This window comes from Juglans regia, chromosome 3 (assembly GCF_001411555.2).
Source record: "Juglans regia cultivar Chandler chromosome 3, Walnut 2.0, whole genome shotgun sequence".
NCBI lineage: Eukaryota > Viridiplantae > Streptophyta > Magnoliopsida > Fagales > Juglandaceae > Juglans > Juglans regia.
The window spans coordinates 15951191-15974559 of NC_049903.1; the positions used below are offsets into that span (position 1 = coordinate 15951191).

A 23369-nucleotide genomic window follows, 5' to 3' on the forward strand; every position below is an offset into this window, starting at 1 on the left:
ACATAGAATACTGAATAAAAACAGTACATAGCAATATAGCAACCTTGAATGTTGGTAACTACAAATGAAGAATTCTCAAAGTACACACCTAAAAACATAACTGAAACACAAATTTGAAGTTTTTTCCCACACCCACCTACCGGTACATACATAATGTAGCACAATGAACGTGAACACAACCAATGAGTTGATCATTAGCATAAACTAGTGTAGTGAGCCAAACATAACCAATGAATGTGATTGCACAATGTCAAGAAGAGCAAGGAAGGCATTACTCATACCTGAAACCGAACAAAATCAGCCCTAACCTCTCATTGGCAAGTCAAATTTCTTAACGAGGAAGCTAAGAGAGGTGGTCGCGGTGGTTGCTTGGCGTGGAGTGGTGGATTGGGAGGAGCAAGGCTGCGCTAGGGAGAGTTGGTGGTCGTGGGTTGCGAACAGAGTAAGGGAGAGAGGGAGGCACTCGGGCTGTTGGGCTAGGCGGAGGAGAAGGGGGCTCTGACGGAGAACTGGAGACGCCGTTGACTTGTGGGTGGTTGTGAACGACGCCCCTAGCGGCGGTGACATAGATAAATTCGAGAGAGAAAGGGGTCACACCAGATTCAAGGAGGCAAGAGATTAGCAGGGGGCTAGGGAGATGGAGGGGGTGGCCGTCGAGGTGAGGTGGCAATGGCTTGGTGGGAACCTTGGCAACGGGTTGTGCGCAACTGCGTGGGTTGTGCTCAACAGAGGGATTGGGGAGAGAGAGTGGGGGGAGTCGGGAGACAGCTGGAGCCTGGAGGGAAATTTTCAATAAACGAGCGGGATATTTAATTTTAATAGCTTTTCTCGGCGAGTTAAAATTGAAAAAGTATCTATTCCGTCAATTTTTACATTTGACAGAAAGAAAACACGCTACAGTGACAATTGTTTATTTCGGCGAAAAAAGTTGCTTCAAAAAGCTTAATAATCAATTCAATCAGCATTTTCAAACTTTGTGCCGAATTCAGCGGCGAAATTTAAAATCGCCACAAATAATTTGTATTTGCAGCGATTTTTTTTGACAATTTTAAAATCGCTAGATATATACTTTTTTCGGCAATTTCTAAAGATAAAAAATTGCTGCAAAAGACCACTTTAGCAATTGCAGCAATTAACGAACCGTCGTAAAATGTTTTTTAATATTTCGGCGAATGTGTTATCGCAAAAAAGTAAAAAATGCTGTGAAAGACCGCAAAGTGAAAAAAATCACCGTAAAGGACCAGTTTCAAAATTTGATGTAAAAAGATTGTGATGATGCAAAAATCGCTGCAATTAAAGACTTTTTGTGGAGATTTTATTTCCAACAAACATAAAATCGCTGCAAAATGCCTTATTTCTTGTAACTAGATTATCACTTCCCATATATTGCTGCATCGAAAGATAGGAAAGCATGAGCAGATACCAACTCTAGATATATATATGTATATATTAAAAAGAAATAAGTTTTGTAACGAAACAATGTCGTTATGAAGAGTTTATACGGCGTCATTTCATTTTAGGTTTAATCATCCCTTACTCTACATTTATGTGCCTCTTTTTCATGCTTCTCTTAAGGATTATATGAGGAGTGAGATGAGATGAGAATTTTGTGAATAATATTAAGATGGTTTGTGAATAATAGTGAGATTGTTTGAATTAAGTATTTGTTAGGTCTTAAAAAATGAGAGAGAAAAAGTTGAATAAAAAATATTATAAAGTTAAAATATTGTTAGAATATTATTTTTGTTTTGAGATTTGAAAAAGTTTAATTTTTTTTTATTTTTTTGTGTTTTGTTTGGAAAATGTAATGATTAATTTGAAAAAAGTTATAATGATTAGTTTGAAAGTATTTGTCTTTGAGTGATGTTCAGAAAGAAGATGAGATGGGATGAGATGAAAATTATTTCCACACAACCCGTTAGACTCTCTCTCTCAAACTCTCTTAACTCTCTCAGTCAAGGCATCATTGTAGCTCACATTTTCATTGTCGCAAATTTCATGTTCTCTCAATCTCACCTTGTAAGTATCTCGAGGCCTTAAGTTTGAGATTCTGAAATATGATTGTTTTATATTTTTGATGCATGATGGGATTGTGTTTTGGATACTGTGAACTTGGATTGTGTGATTAGGTTAGACTTTTGGTGTTTTATTTTTAGGAAAAATTTTAGAGTTTCAATCCGAAAGCCTTAATTAGTTTAGGGGTTCGGATTTTACTCTTAGACTATTTTAGGTCCTTTTTGGATTCAAAAATGAGTTGAGATCGTTTGTAAATAGTAGAATAAAATATTGTTAGAATATTATTTTTTAATATTATTATTATTTTGAGATTTGAAAAAATTGAATTATTTATTATATTTTATATGAAAATTTGGGAAAGTTGTAATCATGAGATGAGATGGGATGGGATGAGAAGCTTTTCGAATCCAAACTGGCTCTTACAGTGTCAAATTCAAGATCCTAAATAATCTAGGGATTCAATCTGAACCCCTAACCTAATTTAGGGTTTCAGATAGAAACCAAAAATTAGGTTAGGGGTTCAATTTGAAACCTCTAACCTAATCTATTTTGAGGTTTCACAATTGAAACCCCAAACTAGATTGTGGTTTCAATGTTGCATGGAAAACTTCAGGAAAAGAGACTACATCTCAATCTACATTGGCCACAATATGGTAGTTTGACTTTTATACATCATTAGTTTTTAATTAATTATTTATAGTTTGTACTCATGTTATTTTTTTTCTTAATTGACATTCTTTTCTTTTTGAGATATCATATCATTCATATACTCATTTTCTTACCTTTTGTTTTAAGGCTTTATGATGTCACTTGGAGTTGGAGGGAGTTCTCAAATGATCTCTTATGTTGTTACCTATATTTTTTTAAATGTATTTTAATTGTTCTAACAATTTTATTCATTCAAGTTATTTAATATTCTTAAACAATAGAAGGCCCATGAATTCATGTCATTAATACAAGGGAACATGTCGGTCGAGCAGTTTGTTGCCAGATTTATGGAGCTTGAAAGATATGCGCCTCATTTGATTGGAACAGAGAATATGCAAGAACAAAAATTTCAAGGGGGCTTACAGTCGAGGATCCGCAACCAAGTGGCCTGTTACCGAATTGAAAATTATCAAGAGCTAGTTAACATGATAGCAATTGCCGAAGTCGAGCAGATGAACGTAACTACCCAAATTAATTTGAAGAGAAATAGAGCTTTCCCATATGTTGTAGGTGTAAGCCAAAAATAAATAAAAGGTTGATAACCGGAGCTAATAAAAGAAAAGGGCATCGTGATTGGGGGACAAATGCCAACTATACTACTCATATATGGGAAGTGTGGAAGAAAACATGGGGCGAATGCATACTTGCTATAAGGGTCTGTTTCAAGTATGGTCAGCCGAGCCAATGATTAAAGACTACCCCAATAATGTCCAAGGAAGTGGAACTACCCCAACATTGATAGCAAACTAAATCCAAGACCCCAAGTACTAGCTTGAGTGCATGCGGTCACTCCGGGAGATGTAGAAACCTACACTTTTGAGATAGAAGAAGTTGGAGTTATCATTGGTATTTCTCGAGACGCTTATATCTTTGAGCTTTGAGCTCAGTTAAGATTAGTTTAACTACGGTTAATAGTAGTATTTCAATATTGTCAATGTGAGATAATGTCAAGCTATTGATGTTTATAGCTTGTCATGCACTGTTTGATTAAGGCGCACCACAGTCTTTTATGTCTACAATGTTTGTACAAATATGTAGCTTGCAAACCGAAGTGTTTCTCCAAAAGTAATGAAGTAACGATTATGGGATACCCCGTATTTTAGTGTATTTTAATTGAATGATTATTTTAATTAATTTAAATATTAGTTCTCTTGTTTTTAGTTTATCGGATTTTTCGTTCGTTTATTTTTATGATTTTTAAGTTGTGAAATTTATTTTGATATGCTTTCTTAATATTAATTATTGTTATGCATTTAAATTGCTCTTTATTTTAAATTAGTTTGTTGTTGGATTTAATTATTTGATTTTTATTTATTCATTATGTTTAAATTATTTTATTTAACTCGCTGCTTTGAAATTCTTTTCGTTAGATCAATTTTGTGACCCAAGATGTGAGGATTGAACCTTATTTCTTTCCCTCACTTTTTCTTTTTCCCTCTTTTTCTTTTCATTATTTGCTTTCTTTTTCTCCTTTTTTTCCCTCAGCTCTCCTGTGCGACACCCTCTCCCTCTCTTTTCCACCTATGTGTTTTTCTTCACCTCCACCCAGTGCCTCTGTGTGCTGTCGTGGCCGTCACCGCCCCTCCCAACCTCTTCCCCACTGGCCGGCAACCACCCCCCTCTGTTTTCAGCCCCTCTCGCACTGCCAATCTCCTCCACGCATGGCTTCAAGTTGCACGGCCTTTGTGCTGCAATGCCACCATCGAGCCACCAATTGCCACCACCTTTTCACCATAGCACCAGTGACCTCTTAGCTACCTAAACCACCCAACCTCAGCCTCGATCTGCCACCTTTGAAGCTCCTCTTACTCATTTTTCGATTTGGGTGTTTTGGCTTCCAACTGCCGCCCACGTCGCCACCCACAGCCAAATCTCGCCACCATTAGTTTCACCAACATCTTTAAGCCCTTCCCTAGTAATCTCAACTCTTTGTTTGTCCCCGTTCAAAATCTAACATTTTGAGACCCACGGCCATAGTGCATTTTGCACCGTTACATTGTTGTGTCTCCACTTCTAGCACCTCTGTGATCCTTCGAAAAGTATATTATAGCGCAATAAGTATTTTCCAAAAGAACTTTTGAGATTTGGATTTATTTTTGCACTAATTCATATTTATTTTGATTTGGTTGGTTGTGCCAGACTGAGTCCGAGGAGAAAGGGGGTCGGTTGGATTGGAGGATGGAGTTATGTGATTGGATTATGTTGGGTTAGTTGGCTTTTGAATATTTGTGTTGTGTCATATATAATGCATTTACACGCATGTTCGTGTTTGCAAATGAAAACTAAGTTTTCGCATAATTGCATACATGTTCATGTGTATACTTGAAAATTAGATTTTCATGTGAGATGATTTTGAGTATGTTTGAAATGATTGGATTGATCGATTTGAGAGAAAGGAAAAGAGACTGTAGGGATGGTGGTAAGCAGGGATGGTGGTATAGTCCCACCTGCGATTCCCGCATACGGTGCACGTGGTAGGGATGGTGGTAAGCAGGAATGGTGGTATAGTCCCGCCTATGATTCCTGCCTACGGTGCATGTGGTAGGGATGGTGGTATAGTCCCACCTGTAATTCCCGCCTATAGTGCTCTGATAGGTACCTCTTATGTGAAAAGGAACTGTAGGGATGGTCGTAATAAGGGATGGTGGTAGAGTCTTGCCTACAGTGCACGTGGTAAGGACGGTGGTAAACAGGGATGGTGGTAGAGTTCCGCCTGTGATTCACGCCTACGGTGCATGCAGTAGGGATGGTGGTAAGCAGGGATGGTAGTAGAGTCCCGCCTATGATTTCCACCTGCAGTGTCCGATAAATGATTATGTTGAGTTATTGTCTAGAAAAATGGCGGATATTATTTATGGCATGTTTTGGGTCAAATGAGATTTTTGGCGTGCGTTGGAAAATAATCATTTTCGGAAAAAATAAGATTTTTGGGTCATACTCGTGTTTCGTCATGTGTACACATGTTTGTTGGTTGTATTAATACATTTTTATCTCGTGGGTTGTTTGCATTATTACTTACCTGCAATACCCCTTTATGGTATCGCAGATTTTTGTGGACTATACATACCATTCATGGATCATACCTTTCATTCAAGTTATAATTCCTATGTTGATAAGGGTGGGAGTTCTCCTTTTTTCGAAGGCAACAAAAAATCTTCGTCGCTTGTGGGCTTTTCCTAGTGTTTTATTGTTAAGTATAGTTATGTTATTTTCAACGAATCTGCCTATTCAACAAATAAATAACAGTTATATCTATTAATATGTATGGTCTTGGACCATCAATAATGAATTTTCTTTAGAGTTTAGCTACTTGATCAATCCACTTACTTCTATTATGTTAATCTTAATTACTACTGTTGGAATTGTGGGAATTGGGAGCATCACAAGTACCACCGAGCTCAAAACAAATCTTTTTAATAAAATGACGTCATTTTGGTGTAGGGTTTTGTTTTAAAACCCCCACCTTCCTTAACCCCTCTCTCTCTCTCTCTCTCTCTCGCCCTGGGCAACAGGTGGATAGCTCGGGGGACCAATCTGCTACTGGCCGTCACGATAGGGGCATTTACCCATGGAGGGAAAGGTCGAGGCCCGGTTGTGAAGCCCCGGTTGTGATGCTACAGGTCACCCATCCCAACAATAAGTGCCAAGTGTGTGTACATGCAGAAAATGTACAACAAAAATGCAGCGGATAATTTAAAAGTAGTCAACTAAGTACCGTAATTGTTTAATACAAATATTCAAAATAAATTGATTTTAAAAAGTTATACAGTTATCCGTAAAATAAAGTAGAAAGCTGAATACATAAATAAAAGGCAAACAAATCCCATAATCCAAAAGCAACCACATGCCATTCCCTTCATGGAGCCGATCCCTCAGGCTCTTTGTCCTCATCTGCATCAAAATCTACGGTACCATAAAATGGTACCGCAGGTAAGTAATAATCTAAACAACCTACAAGATAAAAGTGCATTAATGGAACCAACAATTATGCATGCATATGATAAAATATGCACTCTACCACCATCCCTACAGTCTCTTTCCTTTCACATGAAAATTCAATTTTCAATAAACACATGAACATGAATGCAGTTACACGAAAACCCAGTTTCCATTTACAAATATGAACATGCGTGCAAACATGAAATATACAAGATACGACATCAATATCCAACAACCAACAAATCCTAATATAAACTAATCACACAAACAACTCCATCCTCCAATCCCACCGACCCCCTTACTCATCGGACTCAGTCAGGCACAACCAACCAATCATAGTAAATAAATGAGTTAGCGCAAAAATACATTTAAATCTCAAAAGTTATTTGGAAAAATACTTACAGCGCTATAATATAGTTTTCAAGGGATCAGGGAGGTGCAAGAGGTGGCGGCACAGCAACGTAACAGTGCAAAATGCACTATGGCCTTGGGTCTCAAAATGCAAGATTTCGAATGGGGACAAATGAAGACTTGAGATTACAAGGGAAGGGCTTAGGGATGTCGGTGAAGCTAATGGTGGTGGTGGTTGGCAATGGGTGGTGGCGTAGAGGGCGGTTGAAGGCCAAAATACTCAAAATAAAAATGGAGTTGGTGGAGCTTCACCGGTGGTGGATCGGAGCTGGGGATGGGTGGTTTAGGTTGCTAGGAGGCCAAGGAAGATGTAGTGAAAAGATAGTGGCTGGAGGTGGCATGACGGCGGCGCGGGAACACAAAGAAGGCCGCGGTTTGATGTCGTGCGTGGAGGAGAATGGCGGCGAGGGAGGAGCTCTATTTGTGGAGTTCGTTGAGCCCATTATGGAGAAGCTTAGGGATCTGGAAGGATCTATTAAAATATTGCAAGAGGATGTTGATATACTAAGGAATCAATAATTATGATCGTTTTAGTTATTATTTTACTTTTTTATGTTGTATTGAACATTATATATTTGAGATTTAATTAATGTATGGTTTTTATTTCTCGTGTTTACTACTTTGTTTATTTTTTCCATTTTACTTGCCATTCATGATAATATAAAAAATGATACTATATTTAAAGTTATATTTATATAAATTTAACATAAAAGAAATCATTATAAAGTTTTGAAGTTAATTACATAAAAGTAATTTATAAATTTATAAATATTTTAACTCACCGCAAATCATAATATATAATATATACACATTTTTATATTTTGAAAATTATAACAAATTAATGGAAAAAAATATTTATTACTTTAATGGAAAAATATATGCACAAATCCATACTAATAAAAAAATTAATTGAATCTCTATCCATTCGAACAAAGAAATTTAAGTTCGAACGGTTATTAACTTACCCCAGAAAAATTAAACTAATTTCCTGTCAATATTATTATTCGAACAGATTATATACTGTTCGAACGGACATTAATTCCATGTTCGAATCTATTTTATTCCGTTCGACCGATTTTCCTTTTTTGAGACGATTTTGTTCGTCACAAAATATCTTGTTCGAATGGATATTTTTCCGTTCGAATGAATTTAATAGCTCAGGCATTTTTGGAGATGAAAGGTAAATTTCATCTCCAAAAATGACTTTTATTTTGTCCCTAATAAATTTTATCCCTAAAAGTCAAATTTCTTCTAGTGGAAGTCGCCGTAGTTTTCTGGAATCTCCTCCATCGGAATGTACCTGTGCAATGAAGAATCGGGTTAACTTTGTCAGCTTCTAATGGGTAGGAAATATAAACGACTGTCAACAATTTCCAAAATTTTCCCTTTTTTAGGATATCTCATATATTTTAGCCTACTTTAAAAGTGAGAAAGTTTTATGTAGTGAAAATTCTAATTATTTAATTTGAATTTACTTGTTTAAATTTAAAAATTCTCGATAATAAAATAACCTAAGAATTATAGAGGATTTTAAAAATCAGAATTTTTATATAGAATAATAACCCACCTAATCTTTACTTAAATCGAAAGATATCCATGCATAACGTGGTACAATATTGACAATAATGATCCGTGCTGACCATCATCTTCTTCTTCTTCGTTTTCATTGTTTTCCCCTTCTCACTAGCTAGCAGTGCCCATCAATGTCAAAAATGCTGAAAACAAAAGCATTATTAGCGCTTATCACCGGAAATATTTTTTGAAGATTTCCTTTTTAAAATCTCATAATTAATTAATTAGCAATTCTCACGTATTCATATATAAATTATAAACCAACGGATCCAAAATATAAAATTTGATATTGTTTTTGTATGATCTCCATGAACATGCATGCCTCATTAATATACATATATCTGTGAAAATTAAACAAAAAAATTTACAATCCAGTGTGTGCTCGTCCGTCCGTGTGTGTATCCATATATAGCCGTTAGCTGTGCATATTAAATGGAATATGATCAATAGGTGAAAATAGGTAGAGAAAAAGGTGTTATCGCCGAGTACATGCAATCTTTAATTTAGAGATCATATAGATCTCTAAATATCACCACTAATCACCAAGATGAAAAGGCCGGAATGCTTTGTTTAGTCCTGAAGAATTTAGTAGGATCGATCATAATCTTCACATGAACCAACCTGTTAAAGTTTTTCTTGAAATATTTAGCACCCCATATACTTTCTCGTCTATAGCTTGTCTTGGCTTTGTTATTATTTTTTCCAATGTCAAGGTCCCTATAATTCATATATGCAGCTCTTGGAGATTTTGAAACATAGGCAGCCATGTAACTGTACAGCCTCCTTATCCAACTTATATGCTGCTCAGATGCTGCAATTCCTTCATCTTCCCAATAGACCAAGTATTGGATTTTATAGATATTACCAGCTCTATGGGGGAAAGGAATTGCAGACTCCGAAATTTCACTCATTTTCTGCCCATAGGGAGTGAAGATCAATAATGTTGTTTCTGCCTCTTTCTCATAAAATCTCTCCCAAATCCCATCGAAGCCAACTTCGGCAATAGATTCCATCACATAGTCAGATTTTGCTTTGAAAAAAGGTCTTATTAGGGGAGTCTTGTTTGGTAGAACATCAAGGGATTAGCCACTTGGAAATCCACCAAAGTATAGGACTGATTCAATCTAGCTCATTTCAGTGCAATCTTCTCTTACCAAACCCAGTTCAGGGAAGCTCTCTTGCATCAATGAAAGGAGATTATCTATCCCTCCAAGATACAAGGAACTAAATGAAGCTTGTATTGTCCTCCTCCCTTCTTGGCTAGAATTTGTTGAAGACCATGCCCATGCCTGAGCAGTCCATAATGGATGCTCATCGCTCAGCAGGTAACTGCATTCGTAGTTACCAATTGAATGCAAATTAAATGCATTCATACTGATATTTGCCTATAAATAGAGGCTCGCAGCGAGAGCCTCAGACACCAAGGAACAAGATAAAAGAGAGAGAGTCAAGAGAGCTCTGAGAGAAAAGAAGAGAGTTGAGTTGAGTGGAGTGTGATCCTCTTCCTCTGTAATATTTTATTGTGTTCCAGTATTTATTAGTGAAGCTCTTTTCTGTGAATGTAGGTAGTTGCCGAACCACATTAAATTTTTGGTGCCACTAAGTGCGTGGGTGTGCTCTTTTATTTCCGTTTTTATTCATTCTGCTGTATTGTTTTTCCCAACAAGTGATATCAAAGCGATTGCTGGAAGAAGTTTTTACAGAAAACGCGCCTCCTGAAGATCAAAGAGTGAAGTCCACTCTTGACATGTGCCAAGGAGAGGATTGAACGCGTGACCCCACGCGCACCAGGTGCCGCAAGCGCTCCAGAGAAGTATTTGCGCATGACGTCCATGCATTTCACACACAACTAACCACTAAAAGGCGCGTGATGTCCATCCGCCTACGCATTTTTCAATTGCCAAACACTGCACGCGCGACAAAGTCCATTTTTTGGTTTTTTTGCTCATCCTTGTGCTATCTAAGTCCGATTTTGACGAAACAAGACTTGTTTCCAACAAAATCAGCATTCTAGACACAACGGTGCTATCCGTTTTGCAATATTCTACCCCAAAGATCCTATTCTTGCATTTTGTATGTAGAATCAGTCTAAATCTATGGAGGATTCAGCATCAGGGGCCACGATAAAGCTGCCGCCTTAAACTAAAATCTTTGGAGACCTCGGATAGAGGATCTCTTGAACTACAAAGATCTGTCTGACATCTTGAAAAATGAAGGGAATAAGCCAAATGAATATACGAGATCAAGTGTGGAATAAGATGCACAAGAAGACTATTAGTCAGATCAAGTAATGGATTGACCAAAGTGTCTTTCACCACGTGGCCCAAAAGACAGATGCATATAACCTCTGAAAAAAGTTGGAGGATATCTATCAAGCTAAGACTACTCGAGACAAGGCCCTTTTGATGAGATGACTTGTTAACTTGAAGTTGAAGAGTGACACCTCTATTGCCAAGGAACTAGCAAATTTCAAAACCTAGTTAACCAGCTCGAGTCCATCAAGTAGAATCTTGGCGATGAAGAAGAAGCCCTGCTATTTCTCAATTCATTACCAAATAGTTGGGAGACGTTGGTGGTCTCCTTAAGTAACTCTACTCCAGATGGTAAACTTACCATGACAGTAGTTAAGGATGCCTTGTTCAATAAGGAGGCCAGACAAGGAGATGAGCATGAATCAATCTCATGTCCTTGTCACCGAGAGTAGAGAATGACCTCAAGGTAATGATAGAGGGAGAAGTGGAGGTAGAAACTGAGGGAAGTCTCAACCACGTGGAAAGTCCAATAGTAGCAGGAACTAGCAGATGGGTAACATGAAGTGTTACCATTGTGGCAAAGAGGGCCACATAAGGAAAAACTGCCGCAAGTTTTTAAGGGCGTAAGGTCAAACCATTAAGTTGAAGAAAGAAGATGGTGAAACTCTTGTCACTCATTCGGGAGATGTGACAAAACTTTCTACCAGTGACGAGATGTGTCTGCAAGTTGCAGGCCACAATGTTGAGTGGGTGATAGACATAGCAGCATCATACCACAGCACTTCCCCTAGTGAATTGTTCACTCGTACAAAGCAGGAGACTTTGGTACGATAAGGATGACGAACACCAGTTTCTCAAAGATCGTGAGAGTTGGCGAAGTGCAGATAAAAACCAACATTGGTTGCACCATGGTGTTGAAGGATCGACACATTCCTGACCTTGGCTTAACCTGATTTCTGGAACAGCCCTTGATCAACTATGTTATGACAGCTATTTCAGCAAAGGCACTTGGAAGCTGTCACAAGGTGCCATGGTTGTCGCCCGAGGACATATTTGCAGTACGTTGTACAAGACCCATGTGAAGATCGGTTATGATAGCCTCAATGCAGTGGAAGACGAGGCATCACAGAATCTGTGGCACAAGAGACTTGGACACATGGGTGAAAAAGGGGTTGGATAGGCTTGTGAAGAAGACACTCATCAAAGTTTCCAAAAGAACAGCGTTAAACCCTTGTGAGTACTATTTGTTTGGTAAACAGCGCAGAGTCTCATTTCATTCCTCTACAAAGAGAGGATCAGAGTTGTTGAGTCTGGTACACTCTGATGTATGTGGTCCCATGGAAGAAGAGTCATTGGGAGGTAATAGATATTTCATGACATTCATTGATGATGCTTCACGAAAGGTTTGGGTATATGTTTTGAAATCAAATGATCAGGTCTTCAAGTACTTCAAGAGTTTCCACACCCTAGGGGAAAGAGATACGAGAAAGAAGTTGAAGTGCCTGTAAACAAACAATGGAGGATAATATAGTTTCAAAAGGTTCGTTGCATACTGCGCTAATCATGGTATTCGACATGAGAAGACAGTCTCATATACCCCTCATCACAATGGTGTAGCTGAAAGAATGAATCGAACCATCATGGAAAGAACAAGATGCATGCTCAGTATGGCCAAGTTACCAAAGCCATTCTGGAATGAAGCTGTTCGTGCTACCTGGTACCTGATCAACAGATCACCTTCTGCACCACTGGAATTTGAAGTTTCTAAGAAGGTTTGGTCTAGAAAAGATGTCTCTTACTCTCACCTGAGAGTGTTTGGGTGCAAAGCCTTTGCACACGTATCCAACAAGCTGAGACAGAAGCTCGATGTCAAGTCAACTCCATGTATCTTTGTTGGATATGGAGATGAATAATTCGGATACAAGTTATGGGATCCAAAGACAAAGAGAATTGTCAGAAGTAGGGACGTTGTGTTCCATGAAAACCAGCACATAGGAACTGAAGCTTCCTCAACATCAAGAGAGCTTAGTTCCTATACCCCAAATCCTGCACCATTACAGTTTGCAACAAATAATGAGGATGTACAAGATCTAGATCTAGAAGTAGAAGAAGAAGCTCAGGGTGTCGAGCAGGGGGACCAAGAACCCTCTCCACCAGAAGCTGGTGTACCACCACATGGGTTAGATGGTGATGAACCTCCTTTGCTTGATGAACCTCAACCAAGAAGATATGCAAGAGGCTGCCTTCTGATTCCATCGAAGAGATATCCAGAATCAGACTATATTCTACTTATTGATGAGGGGGAACCAGAGAGCTTATAAGAAGTTCAAACTCATGCTAATAGAAGCCTATGGGTGCAGGCAATGTAAGAAGAGATGAGTTATTCGCAGAAAAATCAGATCTATAAGTTGGTGAAATTTCCTGAATGAAAGAAAGTCCTAAAGAACAAATGGGTGTTCAAGTTGAAGAAAGATGACCTAGGAAAGTTGATAAAGCACAAGGCCAGATTTGTTGTCAAAGAATTCCAACAGAAAAATGGAATCAACTTTGACGAGATGTTTTCTCAGGTGGGTGAAGATGATGTCAATCCGGATTGGTAGCCAGCTTGAATTTGGTACTCAAACATATGGATGTGAAGACAGCCTTTCTCCATGGAGATTTGGAGGAGGAAATCTATATGGAGCAACCAAAAGGGTTTGAATCTCCAAGGAAAGATCACTTAGTTTGCAAGCTAAAGAATAGTCTATATGGCTTCAAGCAAGCGTTGAGGCAATCGTATAAGAAGTTCGACTTATTCATGATGAGTCATGGTTACAAAAGACTTGTTGAAGATCAGTGTGGGTATGTTCAAAGATTCCAGGATGAAAAGTTTGTCATGCTCCTTCTTTACGTTGATGATATATTAATCATTGGTGATGATAGGTTCATGATTAACAAACTAAAGAAGGAATTATCCAAGTCCTTTGACATGAAGGACTTAGGCCCAGCACAGCAAATTTTGGGCATGAAGATTGTTCGTGATACGAAAGCCAAAATGGTGTGGCTATCACAACAAAAATATATATGTTGAACGGGTTATAAGACGTTTTAACATGGGAGATGCTAAGCCAATGAATACTCCACTTGCTAGCCACTTCAAGTTGGGCAAGAGCTCGTGTCCTTTTTCAAAGAAAGAGATTGAAGATATGGAAGTAGTCCCCTACTCTTCAGTAGTACGAAGCCTGATGTATGCAATGGTTTGTACCAGACCAAATATTGCTCATGTTGTAGGCATGGTGAGCAGATTCCTTTCAAATCCAAGAAATGATCATTGGGAAGCAATCAAGTGGATTCTCAGGTACCTGAAAGGTACATTGAAGATGTGCTTGTGTTTTGGAAGAGCTAAACCTGTTTTGGAAGGCTATACTAATTTAGATATGGCAGGAGATCTGGATAGCTGGAAATCTACTTCGGGATTTCTCTTCACCTTTGCAGGAGGAGCTGTCTCTTGGCAGTCCAAATTTCAGAAGTGTGTTGCTTTATCTATAATAGAGGCAGAATACATTGTCGTAGCGGAGACCAAGAAAAAGATGTTGTGGATGAAGCGTTTTCTCCAAGAACTAGGGATTAATTAATAAGACTATAAGGTACATTGTGATAGTTAAAGTGCTCTAGACTTGAGCAAGAATTCCATGTACCATTCCCGCACCAAGCATATTGATATCCACTATCATTGGATATGTAAAGCGATGGAACAACAGTTGTTGAAGCTTGTGAAGATCCATACGAAAGAGAATCTAGCAGACATGCTAACGAAGGTGGTTACAAGTGAGAAGTTTGAGTTATGCAGAGACATAGCTGGAATGGATAGCATCTAGGTAGATGGGTATGGAGGGGAGAATTGTTGAAGTCCATGCCCATGCCCATGCCTGAGCAGTCCACAATGGCTGCTTAGCGGTCAGCAGGTAACTGCATTTGCAGTTACCAATTGAATGCAAATTAAATGCATTCATACTGATATTTGCCTATAAATTGAGGCTCCCAGTGAGAGCCTTAGACACACCAAGGAAGAAGAGAAAAGAGAGAGAGTTAGGACAACTCTAAGAGAAAAGAGAGAGAGTTAGTTGAATTGAGTGGAATGTGATCCTCCACTTCTGTAATATTTTCATATTCCACAATTTATTAGTAAAGCCATTTTCTGTGGATGTAAGAAGTTGCCAAACCATGTTAAATTCTTGGTGTCACTGAATGCGTGGGTGTGCTCTTTTATTTCCGTTTTTATTCATTCCGCTGTGTTGATTTCCCTAATAGAATTGGCACCAGTTAACACAACGCGAATGAATAGATCTTCATGAACTTTGTTTGCAACATGTTGCCACCGATAAACAAGCTTGGTTTCATTTTGTTCCAAGTTTCTATTAACTTTGAATACAGTCACAGTTGATGAAACATGAACCAACTCGATTTTCCATACAACAATGATTCCAAAACTGGACCCTCCACCTCCTCGAATTAATGGCCGAAAACAATTCATCCCCCATGGATTTTCTATCAAGGATTCTACGCTTGACGTCAATTATTTGTGCAACAATAATATTATCTGCAGCAAGGCCATATTTGCGCATCAAGGAGCCATATCCTCCCCCACTAAAGTGTCCACCAACACCCACAGTCAGGCAAAGTCCCGCCGGAAAGCCAAAATTTATACTTTTCTCAGCAATCCTATAATAAAATTCACTAATAATTGTAACGCCCGTCCTTGTGGTGGGACTTTTTCCAAAATATTTTTATAAAAGGATGACGGGAATTACAGTCCTATTTAAAACTTTTCACTTGCATACCCAGGGTGCGAGACTCCACGTTTATAAATTAAAATGTGCTTTGGAATAAAAGTGGTTTACAGCGGAAAACATAAATCTTGAACTAAAAAGGCCTCTCATATGTTTAAAACTCGTGCCTAGACTTCGGTGTTCTTCCCTATGGGTCGTGTCCGTCCTAATCATGTAGTTCCTGTGGGGGGAGGGACATGCATAAACACTAAAATGAGTCGAAGACTCGTAAGCATTACTTCATACAGTTAAAATATAACAACATAAGTTTTCATTCATGCATTCATCACTCGTATATACTATTACGTGCGTGCATACGTGCATTCATTTGAAAACGTTACTGGACGGAGTTTTTTCTCTTTTAAACATGGGCTTCCTTTTCGTAAAACATTTCTCCCGTCAGTGCCTTCATTTCTTCAAGAGTTCGTGCATGTTTACGTGCATACGTGCGTTCTTTTGAAAACTTCACTGGAAGGGACTTTTCTTTTCAAAATGCTTTCCTTTCTTTAAAACGTGTCCCCTGTCAGTGCCTTCATTTCTTAAAGGTTTGTGCATTCGTGTTTTCATACATACATGCATACATCCATTCATTCTTATCACTTTCATAGGCCAGTACACACTGTTACGCCCCGTGTGTTTGGGGTTAGCGGTCTTCCTTTGGACCTTGATTCCGCCCGTGGCCACGGGTTGGGAATCCCTTTCATAGGGGGCAGCACTGGGTGCACTTCCAGTACTACTTACTCGGCATTGCAATCTACCCATTCCTTGGTACCCTTTTTCATTCATTCATGTGGCCGTTACATATCTTCATACATTCATGCTTTCATTTCTTTCTTTCTTGCTTTTCATTCATTCGTTCATTCGCTCATGTCAACTCGAAAGAGCTGGAGCTTTCATTAATTTCTTTCTTTCATTTAACAGTCCTTTCTTTTCATGAGAAAACATTTTTTTTTTCGTTTGAAAATATCGTTTGGGGCGAAGCCCAAAAATGATCTTTTCGTCTTTCAGTTCATTTCAGTTCTATCATTTCTTTAATAGTTCGTTCGTGGAAAACTTCATTTAAGAACATACATGGGCTTAAACATCAACTTTCGTGGCATCCTTAAGCGTCACCTTGAACGTCGTCAATCGTGGCATCTACGAGCGTCACCTCGTGGCGCACATGACAACATCGGTTCGTAGGATCCACAAAAGCATCCGTTGTCATGCCTTTCATGCATCTTCATCAGTTTATGGATTTTCTTAGAAAATACATACAATAGATACATCGTATAGTCATCCATTCAAATGCGTACAATTAATACTTTGGGTGCGTAAACAGGTGCTACCAAGGAGGGGCCGTACATACTTATACCTTTGAACACTTAGCATTTTCTTTCTTAAAACGTCTTTAGTCTTTTCTTAAAGTGTTATAAAGGAAAAGCTTTTATTTTCATTTTCTTTTATCTTATAAAGACTCTAGAAGAGTATAAACGTAACACTGACCTGGACTCCATGCTACTTGCATGTCATTCAGTCCATTCATGTGCTTCTGAGATGGCAACCTACATGCATACACATACCTTAACATCATTCTCTATCTAATGCATAAAGAACTTGAACTATAAATAGAACTACGCTATACTTGGAACACTATCCTTCTATCCCATGCACTTACGTGCCCTTCACTATGTTAAAACCTTCGGGGACCACTTATGGTCACCACAACTTCCAACTCAAAGTCTTGTCTCAAGTGCTTATCCACTAAAGTGAACCTATGTTTCACCTTAGGATTAAAACACTAAGACATTCGTCTTACTCTTCTTACAACCACATTCGACGCATGATTTTGATCGATGGAATCACACATCTCAATCCTAACAATGCATCCGTCACTACCTTCATCAATTTTAGCCCACACTAAATCCTCATTCCCATCCATACAAGCACACGGCTCTAAGCTAACTTTGAGGCTCAAGCACCGTGTAAATGTACTTAGGACAGATTACCCATTACATATGGTGAATCCATCTGACACGTGTGTCTCACCATGTTACACGTGTGCCTTCCCCCTTTATCACCTAAGATCAACATATAACATGTTGATCACCTGCTCGTAGGGACAAGAGCCATACTCCGATACCAATCTTCTCTTAACCCGGCCAGCATGACTCTTCATGCTACCCGTCCCTTTTGATAGTTCATCCTAACACTTAACACGACAAGACTCCATTCACAACTACGCCTGATGTCACGTCACATAGCTCGAGATTACTCCAGAGCGACACTGTGACCTTGTCGCGTTACCCAACATTCTGCTACGTCACTCCTGACTCATCACGAGTACGGTTTCTCACGTACTCCCATCACATCGTGACATCTCGTCACTTTCCCTTTACGCCATTCCTACACTTTAACACTTCACCCATCATAAGCATGACTTCCAATAACCACGTCACTTCGTGACGTTGCCCAGTCATGCTTTCGCTGCGTAGTCTTACACTTGTTCCACTACTTCACCCATCACAAGCACGACTGTCAGTTGTTATGTCACTTCGTGACATTCCTCAGTCATGCTTTTGCTGCGCACTCTTGTACTTGTTCTGCTACTTTGCGCATACTCCTAGCCATAAGATGTAAGGCCCAGTTTCTTCATCAAGTGGCCCGGACCTAGTGTGAAAATGGCCCAGCCATTTTAGTGTTTAGTAAGGGTTTCGAACGACGTCGTTTTTGGAGGTGAGTGTTTCTTCTTCAACTTCCGTTTCTTTCTCTCTTTTCTTTTTGCATTTCTTTGCTTCAGTTCAGTTTCTTCCGCACTCCTCTCTCTCGCACGTCTCTCCTTTCTTTTTTTCGGTTTCATTTTTATTCCTTGTTGTGGCGTTATTTTGTGGCTTCTGAAACTCATACCCATAACTCCCCATTTCAGTTTTCACTTAAATCAATTCCTCACTTTGCAGCAGAGCACGGGATTCCCTCTTGCATCTCTCCAGCTTTTCCGTTGGTTCTCTTCCTCTACAAACTTGGCTCTTCTCTTCCTCTTGTTCGAGTTTTCGTCTTTTGGTAAATCTCTCTCTTTTCCCTCAAGTCGATTTTTTTCTCTCCTCTTAGTTGTTTTCGGGTTTCATGCAATTTTTGACTTTGAATGTTTGTAGATTGTGCTGCTGCGTTCTTTCCCACTCCGAAACCCCACTTGACGCTCATTCTCTTACAATCCAGTTGGTTTCACTTCTGTCTGCTCAGTGTTTAATCTCTTTGCTGTGGTTTGGCGTTGAACTCTGTGAACGGGTAAGGAAGCCGTGAACCACTCTCTTTCATGGTGTAGTTTATGGCTTTTATTTGTTTGAGTGTGGGAAGGATTTCTTCTATTTATAATTAGAGTTGAGGGCTTAGTATTATGATGGTTTGGTTGTTGATGAAGGAGTATAAATTTCGGGATTTTTGTTGAGGTGCTGTGGTATATTGTTGGGTTGACGTGGGGTGTAGGATGAGTTCTGTTTTTGTTCAGGGTTATGTTAGTTGTTTTGAGTTTTGAAATATTTGGGTTGGAGGTTCGGTAAAGCATTTGGATACTCTTTTGAGTAGGTGCTGTTTTTATACGGGTGGGTTCGTATTTTTGGCCATTGAAGTAAGATTAATATTTTATTTATAAGGTTGACGTTAATCTTGGGGAATGGTTAGGATAATACCAAAGACTAGTACTTGATTCTTGAGTTGGATTTTCGGGCTGTCCACTGTGTTTTTTTTATTAAGTGGTTGACTTAGTGTGTTAAATTGTGGGTTTTATTTAATTATTGGATGAGGTTATGCCTTTTGTCTTTTAATACTCGGTGTATATTTCTTTTGTTTTATGAATAGGTGACGAGACTAATAGAGGTCATTTTCAAGGCTTAGATAATACGCTACAAGAGTCAGGTAAGCGGGGTTCCTATGCTAGGCTTTACACGAATTATTTGAGACTGAGGTTGATTTTCTGAAAACTTTGCATATTTTTGTGGTGAAATGAGAACTTGGGAAAAACAAAACCAACCTCGATCGTTTATTTGCATACTCATGAAATCTGTACGAAAAAAAGAAAAATATGTTCTGACATGCATTGTGTAGACATGAGCCAAATTCTGTTATGTGATTTCTGAAATCTGAAAAATGAGCGATATTGAGAATATGAAAAGTTGTGCATTTATTCGAAAAGATATTCTGGCTTTTGTGTTCAGTGTGTGTAAACTGTTTGATTCTGTTTTGATACTCTGTATTATTTTGATATAACATCTGAAAACCTTTGGCATGGTGTACTGGTTTTCGTATCTGACTCTGTCTCTGCTTTGCTCTGCTCTGCTCTGTTATGCTCTGCTCTGTTTGGGTTGGTACCAACTTCTCTGTCTCTGAGTGCACCCACTTTGGAAACAAAGTGGTTTTATTGTGGTCTTTCCTGTGTGCACACTCGGGGCTCCGAGAAGAATAAAGGAAAGATTTCACCTCTGTCTCTGCCTGGTTTGGCCACCGGGGTTAGCACAACCCTACCACGGGGGTGAAATATGGTCTCTGCTCTGTTTGATGCTCTGTTTTGATCTGATGATGATACTCGGTTTATGTTATGCCAAAGCACTATGGGTTTTTACTTGTCTTAAAACCATTGCTCTGTTACTCTTGAAAATATGTTTTGTTCTGCATGTTAACTCTGGAAAATATTTTGTTCTGCATGCTATTCTTTGTAAATGCTCATGTTTGCACGCTAGCATATGATTTCTGCTTACTGAGTTGTGATAACTCACCCCTTATCATGATAATATTTTTCAGACGATATGGAGAGTCCAAGTGAGGACCTGGATTAGATTGGTGAACGTGTTTAAGTTGAGGAGATGTGGTTAGAAGAAGGACTTCTGATGTCCTTAGTTTTAATTATATTTTCGAGTTTAGTAGGACCTATGGTTTTATTAGTTTGGTATGTTACTATTACCGGGAGATTGTGGACTCTTTGATATTTTTTTATTATTGCATTAAAGATTGTGTGGAGTTTGTAATAAGATTATTGAGAAGATATGAGATTGATTTCATTTATAAAGTTTTTTTGGAGATTATTCTTTGGATGTGTTGGGAGACATGTTTATGATTGACAAGTAGTAATTCTCCAAGCCACCCGGGTTTGGGGCGTTACAATCATGGTGACACTTGTCACCTCAGACTACAGGCTATGCCATAACTATTTTGAGACACTGTTCCACAGTTCCCGACACTACCCATCACGTTCCACGCCCATCAATCACATAACCATCCTTATTTCTACGACACGCCACACGGAGTGTCGCTACCACATGGAGTACACTTCACATATACTCCCTTGATACATACCACGCCACATCACCACTATGGCATACCCACCATATGGTACATCACTATATCACATGGAGTACACTTGAGTGTACTCCATCCACATGCATTATGCCACATCACCATTATGGCATATCCGCCACATGGTGCATCACCCATCAAATGGAGTACATTCCACATGTACTCCCCACATGTACCATACCCCACACAGAGTACACTCATCGTGTACTCCCTTCATACACACTACGGCACATCACCATTATGGCATATCCGCCATATGGTGCATCATTCCACCACATAGAGTACAATCCACGTGTACTCCTTTTACGTGCACTACGCCACTGAGTACACTCCACTCATACTCATCCCATTCCACAATACGCCAGGAGGGTATATTTTACATATACTCTCCTTGCCTCACATTACGCCTCACACAAAGTACACACAGCATGTACTATTCCCATTCCATCTGCCACGTCACCATTACAACACAACACACTTCCCAATATGCCCAACACTTCACAGCACACTACATGGCACAATACACCTCCATCCAACACAGATATCCCCAACACTTCACTACACATAATGCCCAACACTTCACTACACAGAATGCCCAACATTTCATCACACGGCACCACATCACAATACCACAACTCCATTAATACTAACAGCATAGTCCACAACCTAGTCAACTAATCAATATCTAACATAATTAACGAGAGATAAAGGGTTATACCATCGACGGGATAACCCGTGCGTTGCTCGTTGATCGTCACAGCCGATGATGTCGGAAGAGTCATACGTGGCAGCTAACTCACATACGGTGACTGTTTAGGCGTTTGGATAGCTAGGTGTGGTCGTGGAAGGGCTCATGGTGGCCTTGTGATGGTGGCAAAGAGCATAACATGGCGGATCTAGCCGTGTGCAGTGGCGGTCAATCACACGCAGTGACTGTCCATCATGTGCAGTGGTTACCCACCACATAAAGTGGTGGTTTGGACCTAGGGGTCGACTAAGGGAGGTGCGGTGAATCTCGTGGTGGCGTCGAGGTGGTGCCACGATGGCAGATCTGGCCATACAGTGGAGGAGAAGCCGTGGGAGAGTGAGAGAGCGTGTGCTTTCGTGGGTGGCAGATCGGGGCCGTAGGTGGTTGGCTTGGCTTGGTGGCAGCCTGAGGAGGCCGAAGGTGGCGGTGCACGGCAGTGCACGGTGTGCAACCCGTACGTGTGAAGAGAGGGAGAAGCCGTGCGGTGGAGAAGAGCTTCTGGCCATGGGTCACGTGGAGGAGGAAGGGGAAGGGGAGAGGAGGTCCATGGCGTCGTTCGGTGGTCGTGGGTGCCGCGTACAGTGGCGCTAGGGCCGCACACGGTGAAGCCGTGCGTGGGTCTCCTTGTGCGTGCGTGTGTGCGACGGAGGGAAGGTGGCTGCATGGGAGGTGTTGAGTTCGCTGGGGAGTGGTGGCTGGTGGCAGAGGAAGCTGCTGAGGGAGTGGTGGCATCGTTGGGCGGCGAACGGCAGTGCTACGTGCGCCAAACCCATTCAGTCTGTGTACTTCCGAAATGGAGAAAGGGAGAGCGTGAGAGAAAGGGGCTGAGCTAGGGAGGCTCGCCAGAGTGAGAGCAAGCCATTGGTGGTGGAGATGACAGTCACCGGCGCACGGCGGCATCGGACTGTGAGGGAGAAGCTTCGGGCGTGAGAGCAGCCGCGTACTGCTTATGCTATGGAGAGGGAAGGGAGAGAGGGGGGGCTGCGAGAAATGAGGGAGAAAGAGAGGGGGTCTGGGTATTTAACCCAGTCCCTTCATTTGGGGATCTACACAACAATCTAACGACGAGGGATTAAAACACTGATTCAAAATGCATTAACTATTAACTTAATTAATAGTGCTTAGAGGAATTAAAGTAGAATATTATTTTAAACTAACTTTAGTTTATAAAATAATATTCTTCATCATTAATAAAATGATGAAGTCTCACTTAACATATTTAAAAAGATTAAACCATTTAATTAATAAAAGCTTTCAACATAATTTAAATTTCATAATATCTTAAATAATTGAAATCATTTTAATAATAATATTAAAATGATTTCCGACCATTATAATATTTTTGGAACTCTTCAAGAATATTATGATTGTCGTATTTAAGATCAAATCTTAATTCAATAACAATGAAAATATTCCTTATAAACATTTTCAGCATATTTAAAACATTGGGCGTGCCCTAGAAGTCACAAGATATCTTTCGAAACATGTCATCATGGTTCGACACGCATGACGAGTCTCGCAGCCGCTAGACAGAAGGGCAAATGATCACATAATCTCTGCCTTCGAGATTTGCTTATGTCATAAAGACGA

The 23369-nt window shown here is 39.6% G+C and overlaps 1 protein-coding gene across 1 annotated transcript; it reads right to left on the minus strand.

Annotated features, from left to right (window-relative positions):
- Positions 1 to 9185: 9185 nt before the first annotated feature.
- On the minus strand, positions 9186 to 10471 carry LOC109019814 (berberine bridge enzyme-like 23). The gene is made up of 3 exons (XM_019002191.2): positions 10359 to 10471; positions 9801 to 9975; positions 9186 to 9704 (listed from the first exon to the last, which is right to left on the minus strand). The coding sequence occupies exons 1-3, from the start codon at positions 10469 to 10471 to the stop codon at positions 9186 to 9188; spliced, it is 807 nt and encodes a 268-aa protein (XP_018857736.2).
- Positions 10472 to 23369: the final 12898 nt, after the last annotated feature.